This window comes from Blennius ocellaris (assembly GCF_963422515.1).
Source record: "Blennius ocellaris genome assembly, chromosome: 13".
In the NCBI taxonomy this organism is placed as follows: Eukaryota; Metazoa; Chordata; class Actinopteri; order Blenniiformes; family Blenniidae; genus Blennius; species Blennius ocellaris.
Window position 1 is genome coordinate 25,486,564 of NC_137662.1, and position 12,586 is coordinate 25,499,149.

The 12,586-nt window shown below is 45.3% G+C and overlaps 1 protein-coding gene across 1 annotated transcript in view; it reads right to left on the reverse strand.

Annotated features, from left to right (window-relative positions):
• The window catches only part of LOC308138672 (high-affinity choline transporter 1-like), a 13,373-nt gene extending 1,116 nt beyond the window's left edge, over positions 1–12,257 (reverse strand). The window contains exons 1-7 of the mRNA XM_080507886.1: positions 12,071–12,257; positions 6,311–6,427; positions 3,175–3,305; positions 2,650–2,790; positions 1,532–1,675; positions 1,224–1,353; positions 1–110 (exon numbers count right to left, since the gene is read on the reverse strand). The exon at positions 1–110 is cut by the window's left edge and continues 108 nt beyond it. Coding sequence (XP_080364012.1) covers positions 1–110; positions 1,224–1,353; positions 1,532–1,675; positions 2,650–2,790; positions 3,175–3,305; positions 6,311–6,427; positions 12,071–12,254 — 957 coding nt within the window. The 5' untranslated portion in view covers positions 12,255–12,257. The remainder of the gene's footprint in view (positions 111–1,223; positions 1,354–1,531; positions 1,676–2,649; positions 2,791–3,174; positions 3,306–6,310; positions 6,428–12,070) is intronic.
• Between the last annotated feature and the right edge of the window lie 329 nt (positions 12,258–12,586).

Here is a 12,586-nt window from a genome sequence, read left to right on the forward strand (position 1 = left end):
GATGATGGAGACGAAGGTCGGGGTGAGGTGCTGCAGGGCGATGGGCAGGACCAGAACTGCTTCCCCACGGTCGTATGGAGATGGAGAACCATAGGAGGTCATGTTCCAGTCTGAAGGACAGAAACAGGAGAATGAAAGAGTTGGACTGATAGACCTAAAATGCTTAATTCATTCATCTTCTATCCAACTTGGCCTGCATACGGTCCCAGTGGCAGTATGGAGAGACAATCAGCCCGGACACCCCTTTCTTCCCCCAACACTTCTGAAGGACATCAAGCTTCTGGAAGACCATCCAAGAGATGTCATTTCTCCTGGTAGTTTGGACCGGGCTGAGGGGCTGAGTCGGATGTCCTTGGTTCACTTAGAGGACACCAGTGGATCTCTTAGCCGTTGTCCTGAACCACTTTAGCTGCCTCCTTTCACTGTGGAGGACCAATGGCTCCACCACGAGTCCTGACACTTGTATCCACAATCTCATTGTTTCAGTCTTGGTGGAACCCGGCGGCACTGAGTAGGTGGAGCAGGATCAGTAGGCTGGGGGAGCCAGAGTCTTCTGCTCTCAGGAGCTTATTCAAAACTCTGTCAGAGCAGTCTTTGTGCTGTCGGAGGGTCTCAAACCTGATTGAAACGTCTGAGGACGTTGTTGGGATCGGAGATGTCCTTGAAGCTGCAGGGTGACGACCTTTTCCAGAATCTTTGTCAGAAAGGGAGAGTTTGAGAGAGGGTGGTGGTTTGAGAGGAGCTCTGGATCCAGGTTGTACTTCTTGAATATGGATCTGATAGCTGCAGTTTGAGGGAGGGCGGTACTTCACCAGTTGACATTGAGCACTAAGACAATAGAAAAGGAATATTGTGACTCAGATCAGGGTTCCACTACCAGATGTGTGCTGTTTGATATTAGGGACCGTAACATGGGAGACTTTATTCACTTGCACAGAGAATGATTTGTAAACGAGTCTCTATGCAGACATCATCATTATATAAGTGTATGAATTCATTACTGATGAGTTGTAGATGGCTGCTTGATGGAAACTGCTAATCCAGTTGAAAACCTTCTCATTTATCTTCTACACCCCTATGAAGAAACCAGGAAACACTTTGATCCTCTTCCTCAGCAGGAGCCTCCAGAGGGACAATTTTTCACAATGACATTAGATTTTCCTTGACCATAACACAGACACCATTTTTCACAATTGACTGCAGGAAGCAAAGCTGTTGATTACCTGTAGACGACACGGCCGCCCCGAGCAGTACGAGAGGAATCATAAATAGAAACATGATGAAAGCAGCAACAAAGCATGTGAACTTGGCCGTCGCAGTAGAAGAAGACGACAAGATTCTCTGGTGGATGGCCTGATATCCCAGACAGCCCAGTGCCTTCAAAACAAAATGCAGTAAATAAAATAATTAAATCTGCTGATTTTCGTCCACAAATGTAGTTTTGAAGTGTCAGAAACACAGATGACATGAGCTGTCCTAGTGCAGTGAGACTGTAGGAGATATATTACTTGATGTTGTTGCCTCATCTTACCAAGGAGCAGAACTCATCAATCAGTAACCATGTCTTTCTAACGTCTGGTGTGCCAATCCATGGAGCGTGTAAAGAGTTGTTCAGCAGAGTCTGGCTGATGTTCACGGTGTGAGGGTTCATCATGACGAAGGGAACACAGACAACCTGTAGGAAAAAGACAAGGAACAATAAATACACAGAGCCTGGGAGGTTTTCTTTCTGACCCTCCTTGAACCGTATCAGATTATATAGAAATATACTTTAGGTGTCAGGGTTAGTGTTTGGATAACCCTAACCCTAACCCTAACCCTAACCCTAACCCTAACCCTAACCCTTCCACCAGCCTTGCCAGGGGGCAAGGATCCTGAATGATCAAATGAAATCAAACTTTATTTCTGGAGCATTTTTCATACAATGAAAATTCGGAACACAAAGTGCTTCACATAAAATTGAATAAATTTAAAATAAAAACATGTGTACCAATGCACACACACACACCCAACCACACCACCAACACCAACTGCCCGTAACAAAATATAAAGACTGATGAAAGAATGATACGGGACTGATGATCCAGGAGAGAAAACCCCATTCTACCCTGAGGAGAACATTGTTCTGCAATTCACCGTATTGAGCATCTGGATGTCAATCGAACTTTGGCCAGTAAACCTGCAAGTCCTTGCTTTCAAAATAAAAGCCCCAAACCCAAAACCTTCAAAATGGATATTACGGGGTTAGCTAGGCTGGTGCTTAGCTGGCTTTCAAGAAAAGTCCTAAAACTCCTTCAAAAGAAAATCCTCTGGTGAAGGGCCATAATTGGGCTGACCTCAACAGGCCAGAGTGCGAAGTCCCAACCATGGCAGCTTGCGGCAAGGATTTTACTTTTTTCTCAGAAATGTTTTACATATACACTACAACACTTTGAAAATGACGGCCATTCCTATATAAATAGCAGAAACACCAAACAAGATGTAGTTTATATGTTTGGCCGCTAGTGGGCTGTAATGACACCACACACACACACACACACACACACACACACACACACACACACACACACACACACACACACACACACACACACACACACACACACACACACACACACACACACACACACACACTCCAGCAGCCTTTACCAAGCTGATGAAGATGAGGACGAGCTGTATGACATCAGTGTAGGCCACGGAGTAGAGGCCTCCCAGCAGGGTGTAGACCACGGCCACGGCAGCAGAGATCCAGATGCAGACGGAGAAGGACACATCCAGGACCACACTCATGGTTCCTCCTGTCAGACACCGTCAGGATTGGTCCACAGCACAGCAGCCAATGAGCATCACAGTAACGCCACAATAAAGCCTCGTTTACACCACGACGTTTCAAGTGAAAACTCAGTGTTTTGGTTTCACAAAGGTTTCACGTTTACACAGCAACATTCTAAAAACACTGTTTGTTTCCATGGAAACGGCAAAAACGCGATGCTGAAATTGTCGTTTTCATGGTGGGCCACTAGTTGGTGCTGTTTTTTTGTTTTGTTTTAGTAAAGCAAACACAAACAAATCCTTTGTAGTAGACAGACCAGATTGTTATTACAGCGACTGTCAAAATAAAACTATGTCCCAGGAGAATGTATTTTTACCGAGTCCAATCAGTGTTGATGGTACCCAGACCACATCCACCATAACTGAAAGCAGACTCAGTCCAGCTGCAGCGATTTTTCCATATTTCAAGTGAAACGGATCCGTCATGGTGACACATTTCATGTCTCTCATCGGCTTCGCAAAGAACAAACCACCTGAGGAGAAAAGTGCAACAGAAGGAGACAAAAAGTATATAGTGTTTCTGAAGATATAGGGATCAAACACTGATGAACAATGACATAATTACTTGTTCGCCATTTTTGGCATCTGTTTTTAATAAACTGAAGGTTTGGTTTCCAATGTTTACTCTGATAATATAACATTTCAACATTGAGTACTCTGATTCCAATACACATCATAGACATCCACAACACTCTATTCATTTATGTTTCTGAGTTTTATGTATTGGACAGATTATGGTGGCTGGAAAAATTACTAACGGAAGCATGTATTTCTTAATATATTGAAAAATTCCAAGAAAAACCCACTTTAACAACAGCATTCAAGAACCAACTAGATCAAACTGGATTGTGTTTCTCTGGTGTTGGTTGTTTGCTGTTGGTTTGTTCTTGTCTAATTACAGTTTGTACTGGTCTGACGCTGAGTTGATGGTGTTCTGGTTTCTGCTGGTTTTTACTTGTCTGATTCTGGTTTTGCTGGTTTATGTTGCTGTTTTGATGCTTTTTTAGTCTTGCTCAGAATCAGAAATCGTTTTATTTCCAGGTATTATTTTCACAATAAGAAGAAAATGTTCTAGTGGGTTGGTATAACAGAATAAATTGGTGCAAACAAGAAACAGTACAAAACCATAGCAAAAGAAAACATCCATCTATCCATCCCTTTTCTGTCGCTTATCCAGGCCGGGTCGTGGAGGCAGCAGTCTGAGCAGAGTGGCCCAGACTTCCCTCACCCCAGACTCTTCCTCCAGCTCTTCTGGTGGAACCCCAAGGTGTTCCCAGGCCATAGAGAGACATAGTCCCTCCAGAGTGTCCTAGGTCTGCCCCGAGGCCTCCTACCAGAGGGACATGCCTGGAACACCTCCCTGGGGAGGCGTCTGGGGGGCATCTGAAACAGGTGCCCGATCCACCTCATCTGGCTGCTCTCGATGTGGAGGAGAAGCGGCTCTACTCTACTAACCCTAACCCTATCTCTAAGGGTGACTGAGCTCCTCACCCTATCTCTAAGGGTGACTGAGCTCCTCACCCTATCTCTAAGGGTGACTGAGCTCCTCACCCTAACTCTAAGGGTGACTGAGCTCCTCACCCTATCTCTAAGGGTGACTGAGCTCCTCCCCCTATCTCTAAGGGTGACTGAGCTCCTCCCCCTATCTCTAAGAGTGACTGAGCTCCTCCCCCTATCTCTAAGGGTGACTGAGCTCCTCCCCCTATCTCTAAGGGTGACTGAGCTCCTCACCCTATCTCTAAGGGTGACTGAGCTCCTCCCCCTATCTCTAAGGGTGACTGAGCTCCTCACCCTATCTCTAAGGGTGACTGAGCTCTTCCCCCTATCTCTAAGGGTGACTGAGCTCCTCCCCCTATCTCTAAGGGTACGCCCAGCCACCCTACGGAGGAAGCTCATTTCAGCCGTTTGTATCCAGGATCTGGTTCTTTCAGTCATGACCCATAGTTCATGACCATAGGTGAGGGGAGGAACGAAGATCGACCGGTAAATCCAGAGCTTTGCTTTTTGGCTCAGCTCCTTCTTCACCACGACGGACCAATACAACGTCCGCATAACTGCAGACGCTGCACCGATCCGCCTGACGGTCTCACGCTCCATCTTCCCCCCATTCCTCAACAATGGAACATTGTTCACGGCACATGGAACAAAAAAACATGCATCAGTGAATATAAGAATTAAAGTGTTCAAGATATAATTTTGATGTTAATAGATCATCTTCAGTAAACCTGTGATGTAGGGACGCCCCACAATTCAAAGGCAAGTGTCCCCTGAAGACAGGTGTCCTCTCTTTGGAGAGACGAGTCACGAGGACAAATTGTAGGACCAGTTATTGAACGAACCAAACATCAAATATGTTAGGATTATTTAATAGTACATGACTGAACCAATACAAGATGTATATAATATTAATACATATATACACATGTATATAAGATGTATTCAATATTAATAAATATATAAACATGTATATAAGATATATACAAGATAATGATTAAATAAGATTTAATGTACTTGAGGGACGACATACAGTCCAGTTTCATCCTGAGTGACCAGACTGGTAAAATACTAGTATAATAACCTTTAAATGTATACTTCAAAGGTTTTCTTTGTTGTGGTCACAGTGTATGGAATGAAACTGTTTATATTTTTACAAGATCAAACAATTAGTACTGAAAATGATGACTATCTCAACATAAAGTCAGTTTTAATGCAACATTCTGGTGCAGAAAACAATGAAATGTCAACATGAAACGAGTATAAATTCTCTATAAGCTCCTTGCTTGTGGGACCAGATGGAGCCTCTTGATGCTCTTTACTGGAAAGGGAAAGTCAAACTTAAGTATGCATGACGTCAAAATCGTCATCCAGGCTGTGCGCTAGGCTCCGCCCCTCTGCGGGGATTTTCTGGATCGTTACGTTACGTTATGGAACATTAAAGAAGAGAAGCAGGAGCACAGAATGGAGGCAAGCCTGTATCACCCATGACCTGAATATTCTAATAATCTGGTCCAGCCCAAGTACTTTGGTCATTTAAGTGTCGTTCAGCTTGAAATTTTCCAGGGAAACCAGGCCTTTGTCTGCGTTCGGCAGGTTGTCCTCATTAAGGTGTGTTAACAGTTAAATGTGTTGATGCTCAGTGAGGTGTGACCCAGTAAAGGGTGTTGCTCTTACCAGGTCGCTCCTCAGAGGTTCTACTCTATTGCCATATTGTGAAGATGCTGGTTTCTGGTGGATTTTTAACTGGTCTGATGCTCTTGAGATGCTAGCTCATGTCTGTCTGTGATGCTAACAGATAGTTTGATCATATTGACCGTTTCCATGAAGTTGCTTTCTTTGCAGAAACACAAACCAACATCTGAGCAGAAAATGTTCCTTGTTTTTCATGGTGTGTTTGGAAGAACTCTTCAATTCTCTTGTGTTTTGATTGTTTCTCAAATCCAGATTAGCAGTAGTCTGGCAGATATGACTAAACTCTTACCAACAATGAACCCCGTACTGAATGCAGTGAACATGATGAGTGTCCAGATCAGTCCCATTGACGGCGTGTACATCATCTCCACAGTGCCAACAATCAGAGCTCCTCCGACCCACGTGGCTGAGAGATGGATCACAAAACACAGAATCACTGGTAAATAACAGCCGAACTACTAAATTCTCACCAGCTTCCAATGTTCCTCTATCCAGGGTTGAGGATAAAAAGTATCAGGATTACAATTATTGGCAGGACAGTGGCCTATTCACAGTAACTGCTAACAAACAAACTGCTTTCATTATATTGGCGAAGTTCAAAAGGTACTGAAAACAATAGATAATGTCCTGTTACTTCAAAGGACCCATATTTGTCTATATTTCATGTTTCACAGTTGATCCTATGTTCATATGGGATAATAATGTAGGTGATCCAGTAGAAACACTCAAAACTTTTGAAATTGTAGTATTTCTTGGACTGAGCTGACGTCACCTCTCATGATGGTGGTTCTCAGCTCCTCCACCTCCTCCACCCTCACGGAGACTGCAGCCCAGCCCACAGCCGCCTCCTCCACCCCCTGGGTGACGTAGCCAGCAGCTCAGCTGGTCGTTGTAGTAATGTACTGACACATCTCGGCGCCTCGTTAGTCTTTTATTGTGGGAATAGCAGCAGGTTTCAAGAGGAGCTTCTGAGGAAGTCCAGTTTCAAAGTACCGTAGTTCTGGAAGCTTCTTTGGTGAAGAGTCGCTCACAAACAAACACATTCTTTGCAGAAAAGAAAAGAAAAAGTCCAACCACATTCGTCGCTGTGCTTCTTCCTTCAACAAGCCAAATAGTGTAGAACTACTTGTACCCAAAAACACATTTTCTCCAGTGGACATGAAGGTGAAAACACATTTTCTCCAGTGGACATGACGGTGAAAACACATTTTCTCCAGTGGACATGAAGGTGAAAACACATTTTCTCCAGTGGACATGACGGTGAAAACACATTTTCTCCAGTGGACATGACGGTGAAAACACATTTTCTCCAGTGGACATGAAGGTGAAAACACATTTTCTCCAGTGGACATGACGGTGAAAACACATTTTCTCCAGTGGACATGAAGGTGAAAACACATTTTCTCCAGTGGACATGACGGTGAAAACACATTTTCTCCAGTGGACATGACGGTGAAAACACATTTTCTCCAGTGGACATGAAGGTGAAAACACATTTTCTCCAGTGGACATGATGGTGAAAACACATTTTCTCCAGTGGACATGAAGGTGAAAACACATTTTCTCCAGTGGACATGAAGGTGAAAACACATTTTCTCCAGTGGACATGAAGGTGAAAACACATTTTCTCCAGTGGACGTGATGGTGAAAACACATTTTCTCCAGTGGACATGAAGGTGAAAACACATTTTCTCCAGTGGACATGAAGGTGAAAACACATTTTCTCCAGTGGACGTGATGGTGAAAACACATTTTCTCCAGTGGACATGACGGTGAAAACCGTTATCAGCAGCAACAAAAACAGCAGTTTAATGTGAAGCAGCATAGACGGAGATATGGGCGTGTTTTGTTTTGGTTTCTCCGCATGTCAATCTTCCTGGAGGCGGGGCTTCTCCAGCTCTGTGACATCATCAAATTGAATCAAGGTGTTGAGCTCCCCCACCAGTTAGAACAGCGAAAGATCACTATGAACTCAAACTGGAGGGAATCAATGAAAAAAACACTTTGGGGATGTTTATGAACCCCAAATAGCACTTTTATCATGTTTAAAGCACAGAAAAGTCGATTTAGTATAGTATGGGTCCTTTAATGTACTCTGACTTCAGCAAAAGCAGATTATAGAGCATCTTCCTCCTCAAACATCAGATTATAGAGCATCTTCCTCCTCGAACATCAGATTATGGAGCATCTTCCTCCTCTAACATCAGATTATAGAGCATCCTGTACAGAACACTTAATATTGTGGCGCCACTAGGACCCAGGCCTCTCACCCAGCAGGACTGTGGGAAGGGGGTGTGGTTTAAGTCTCCCACGGTTCGGATGTTCTGTGCTGTTCTGTCTTTAGTTTTTGGCAGTTGTGAAATAAAAGACTGATTCACCATCAGCTCCAGGGTATCCTTTATCCTGCCACCTTGGTGACCCCGTTTTGAACATGTTTGAGACTGTGGCGTTGATTCATCCGCGTCTCCTCAGCCTCAGCACCACGGCTTTGAGGCTTCCTGACTTTTGGCTTTGTGGTTCGAGCATGTCGAAGCGCTGTTCCAACTGTGCGGAATCACCGAGGATGAGACCAGGTATCACCTGATCGTCGCCGCCTTAGACCAGCAATCCACTCGTCGGGCCATGCAGCCGTTGCGTGCTCCCTCGCGTCTTGGGAAGTACGCCGCTCTCAAGCAGCTCCTGCTCCCTCCAGTTGGCCTGGACATGTCGGCCAGCTGGAGGGAGCAGGACCTCCGTTGAGCGCGGCCAAAGGTTCCCCCACCCCACCTTTTGGCCGTAGGTCATTAACTGTATGTTTCCACGGACGCCAGTTTGAGTGGGACTTTGTGATCACCTCCATTACTGTTCCCATTATCGGTGCTGACTTTCTGTTCACTCATGCCGCTGGTTTTTGCGTGCGCATGATGCTTAGACGCGGAGAAGCTAGCTAAAGCTAAAGGGGAATTTGCCAATATGGAGCATTTGGGCATCGTGAGGCGTTCTAACAGCCCGGGGGCCTCGCCGCTTCATATGGTGCCGAAGGCAGACGGGTCATGGCGGCCATGTGGAGATTTTCACCGCCTTAACAATGTCACTGTGTACGATCGCTATCCCGTTCACCATATTCAAGACTTTTCTGTGCGTTTGGCACGTCTGTGTTTTCTAAAGTGGACCTGGTGGCGGTTCTCACCAGGTTCCTGTGTGCAGATGATGTGCCTCAGACTGCAGTGATTACCCCGTTCGGGCTTTTTGAGTTCCTGCGCATGCCTTTTGGCCTTAAAGGGGCAGCACAGACTTTTCAGAGGTTGATGGACTCGGTGCTGTGCGACCTCGTTTTCCTGTTTGTTTACCTGGACGACATCTTGGTGGCGAGTTCTTCAGTTGAGGAGCATTTGTTGCATCTGAAGCAAGTTTTTCAGCGCCTTGAGGAACACGGCCTTATTGTCAACCCTGCCAAGTGCCAGTTTGGTCTGCCTGTGATTGACTGTTTGGGTCATGGTATTTCAGCTCAGGGTGCCATTCCGTTGCCTTCTAAGGTGCAGGCGGTGACAGATTTCCCTCGTCCAGCCTCGGTTAAGGCCCTGCAGGAGTTTTTGGGCATGATTGAGTTCTACAACCGTTTTCTTCCGCGTGCCGCCCACCTTCTGCAGCCGCTTTATGGGGCTTTGCGTGTGAAGAAAGGCTCTGATCCAGTTGACTGGACACCAGATCGTGTCCAGGCCTTTGAGAATACCAAGACTGCTCTTGCTGATGCAGCTCTTTTAGCCCATCCAGCACCTTCAGCACCCATCTCTTTAACGACTGACATGTCTGATATAGCGGTGGGGGCTGTGGTGGAACAGCAGGGGGCTGGAGTTTGGCAGCCTCTTGCATTTTTCAGCCGCAAGTTACGAGATAGCGAACGCAAGTCTAATGTTTTCGACCGTGAGTTGTTGGCGTTGTATCTGGCAACTCGTCATTTCTGTTTCCTTTTGGAGGGTCGCTCATTCACAGCTTATGTGGATCACAAACCGTTGACCTTTGCGATGTCTAAGGTGACGGAGCCGTGGTCTGCTCGCCAGCAGCGCCATTTCATATCCATCTCTGAGTTCACGACTGACATCCAGTATGTGGCTGGTAAAGCAAACCGTGTCGCTGATTGTCTGTCTCGCGTGCTTGTGTGTCTGGTGCATCTGGGGGTGGCTTTTTGTGCTATGGCTGCTGACCAACCCAATCACTCGGATATCCTGGCTCTCAGGTCTACAGGTACCGGCCTTAGGTTGGAAACGCAGTTTTGGATGAGGGTAGTCTTCCTCTCCTCTGTGATGTCTCCATGGGTCGACACATCCCGTAGTTCCAGTTTCATGGTGCCAGTGCATGTTTGACTCTATTCATTCCCTCTCTCACCCGTGTGTGTGGGCATTGGTGAAGTTGGTTGGGGCAAAGTTTGTCTGGCCTGGCCTTCGCCATGATGTCAAAGAGTGGGCAGCTTCAGACAGGGGCACCCAGTTTGTGTCAGAGCTGTGGTCTGTGGTGGCAGGGTCTCTGGGTGTGCTGGTGCACCGTACGACTGCATTCCACCCTCAGGCTAATGGCTTGTGTGAACGTTTTCACCGGTCCCTTGAGGCAGCGCTGCGTGCTGCACTGTCTGACAGTAACTGGGTGGACCGTTCGCCTTGGGTATTGCTGGGTTTGCGTTCGTCTCCTAAGGAGGACATAAATGCGTCGCCTGCCGAGCTTGTGCTTTGTCAGCCGCTCCGTGTTCCTGGGGAACTTTTATCCTGAAAGTTCTGCTCTGTAACCCCGGTCAGAATTCTGTCCTCTGGCGGTGTTTTGGCTCCGGGCCAAAACGAATCATATTCACGAATCATATTCACATCAACTCATTTTATAATGGGCTTTTTAACAGAGACACACAGGAAGCAGTCGTTTGTCTCACTGCTATGACTCTTTGGGTGTGTCCAAAATGCTCCACCTTTCCCTGTGGACTCCATAGGGTGAAGCAAAGGTATTACAAGCTGTATGCCATTGCATAAACTGAACTGAATTCGAAAGTGTGTTATAAATAGACACAAGCAGGTTCAGCTTGCTACATTCCAAAAAACACCATGACTCACATCATACATCAAGAAAATTTATGAGTGGGTTCACAAATTCTCAAGTATGTAGCAACAAGCCTGATCACAAACAGTGGAAAACTTTCAGAAGTAATAGATTACACCCTGGACATGAGCCAGTTAGCATTAACTCCACCCAGTAAGGCCACAGGCTCTTATGTAGATGTAGGAGGCAGTTTAAAGTCATGAAAGTAGATATTTGTTCTCACAATCATAGTGGAAGGAAAGATTAAAGTACAGATATCTAAAATACTTTCATATTATTGGCTCTAGAAATACTTCATTAATGGTCACTTCTGTTTAAAACTGAAAAATACACAGACATTCTACTGAAGCTTGTAATATAGTTTTATACTGAAGAACTGAAGCACCAATTCTTTATTCCTTATTGGACACTTGATGTACTTGTTTACTATTTCAGATGATCTTTACCGTTTCAATACTTTAGTGTACGTTGTACATTTCAGGCACTTTACAAGGAGGATAGAAAGTTCTCTTGCTTGTTAACATCACTTCACTGAGCAGTTTCTATTTGACCTGCAGAGTTTACATCTATTATTTAGACTGGAGAAGCTCCAACCCTTAAAACCAACCAAAACTCTGAGAATTGTTAAAGTGTGTAAAGGAGTCGTGCAACACGTCCCTTGTCTCATTGTTATGTATTTGATCAACTTGGTGGAAAACTGCATGTTGTATCTGTAATCTAATGTATATTTAACTCATACAATGTGTCTCACCTTTAATTCAGGGCATCTTTTGAAATCTGAATTTTTTGAATTTGAATTTTTTGAATTAATTTTGGCAGTCTTCAGAAAACTAAACAGAACAAATAACACTCAATTGTCCAACTGATCAGCCGGAAGGGTGGAGGTCCAAATGTTCTTGTCATTACCTTGAGTGATGTCTGACTACACTGTAGTCTTCTCAATCTCATCCAGATACTCTGATTACTCAGTGGGTAATGAAATCCTCACCTGTCATGGTGAAGATCCCCACCAGCCAGCCGATGCCTCGGTTCCCCAGCAGGGCCATCTCCATCCCAGTGGCTGCACTCTTCTTCTGCTCCCGTCTGGACTTGAAGGAGGCCCAGACGCCGGTCCCGAGGACCAGCAGGTAGAAGACCGCCATCACCACGGCACCGGGGACGTTGACGGCCATGATGGACCACCGCAGACTGTCTGAGGTGTGACTGACTGAACGGGTGACTGCTGATGGTAAATGTTTAAGTTATCAGGGAACAAATCCTCCCTCGTCGGATCTAATCAGTCTGGTCAAACCGGTTTTGTGTCGTGTAGAGATAAAAACCACATTTCTCAATGCAGTAGTGCTTAGAGATATGTGGAGAGAAAATCATACTTGCTTATATAATGGTGACTAAATGCTTTATAGGGGGAAGCTGTACAATATAAACAAAGTAATAAATCTGTCATATTTGTCGGGACCTGTGTCAGAGTGATGATGTCGCTGCCTATGTCTGTGCTGTATTCATC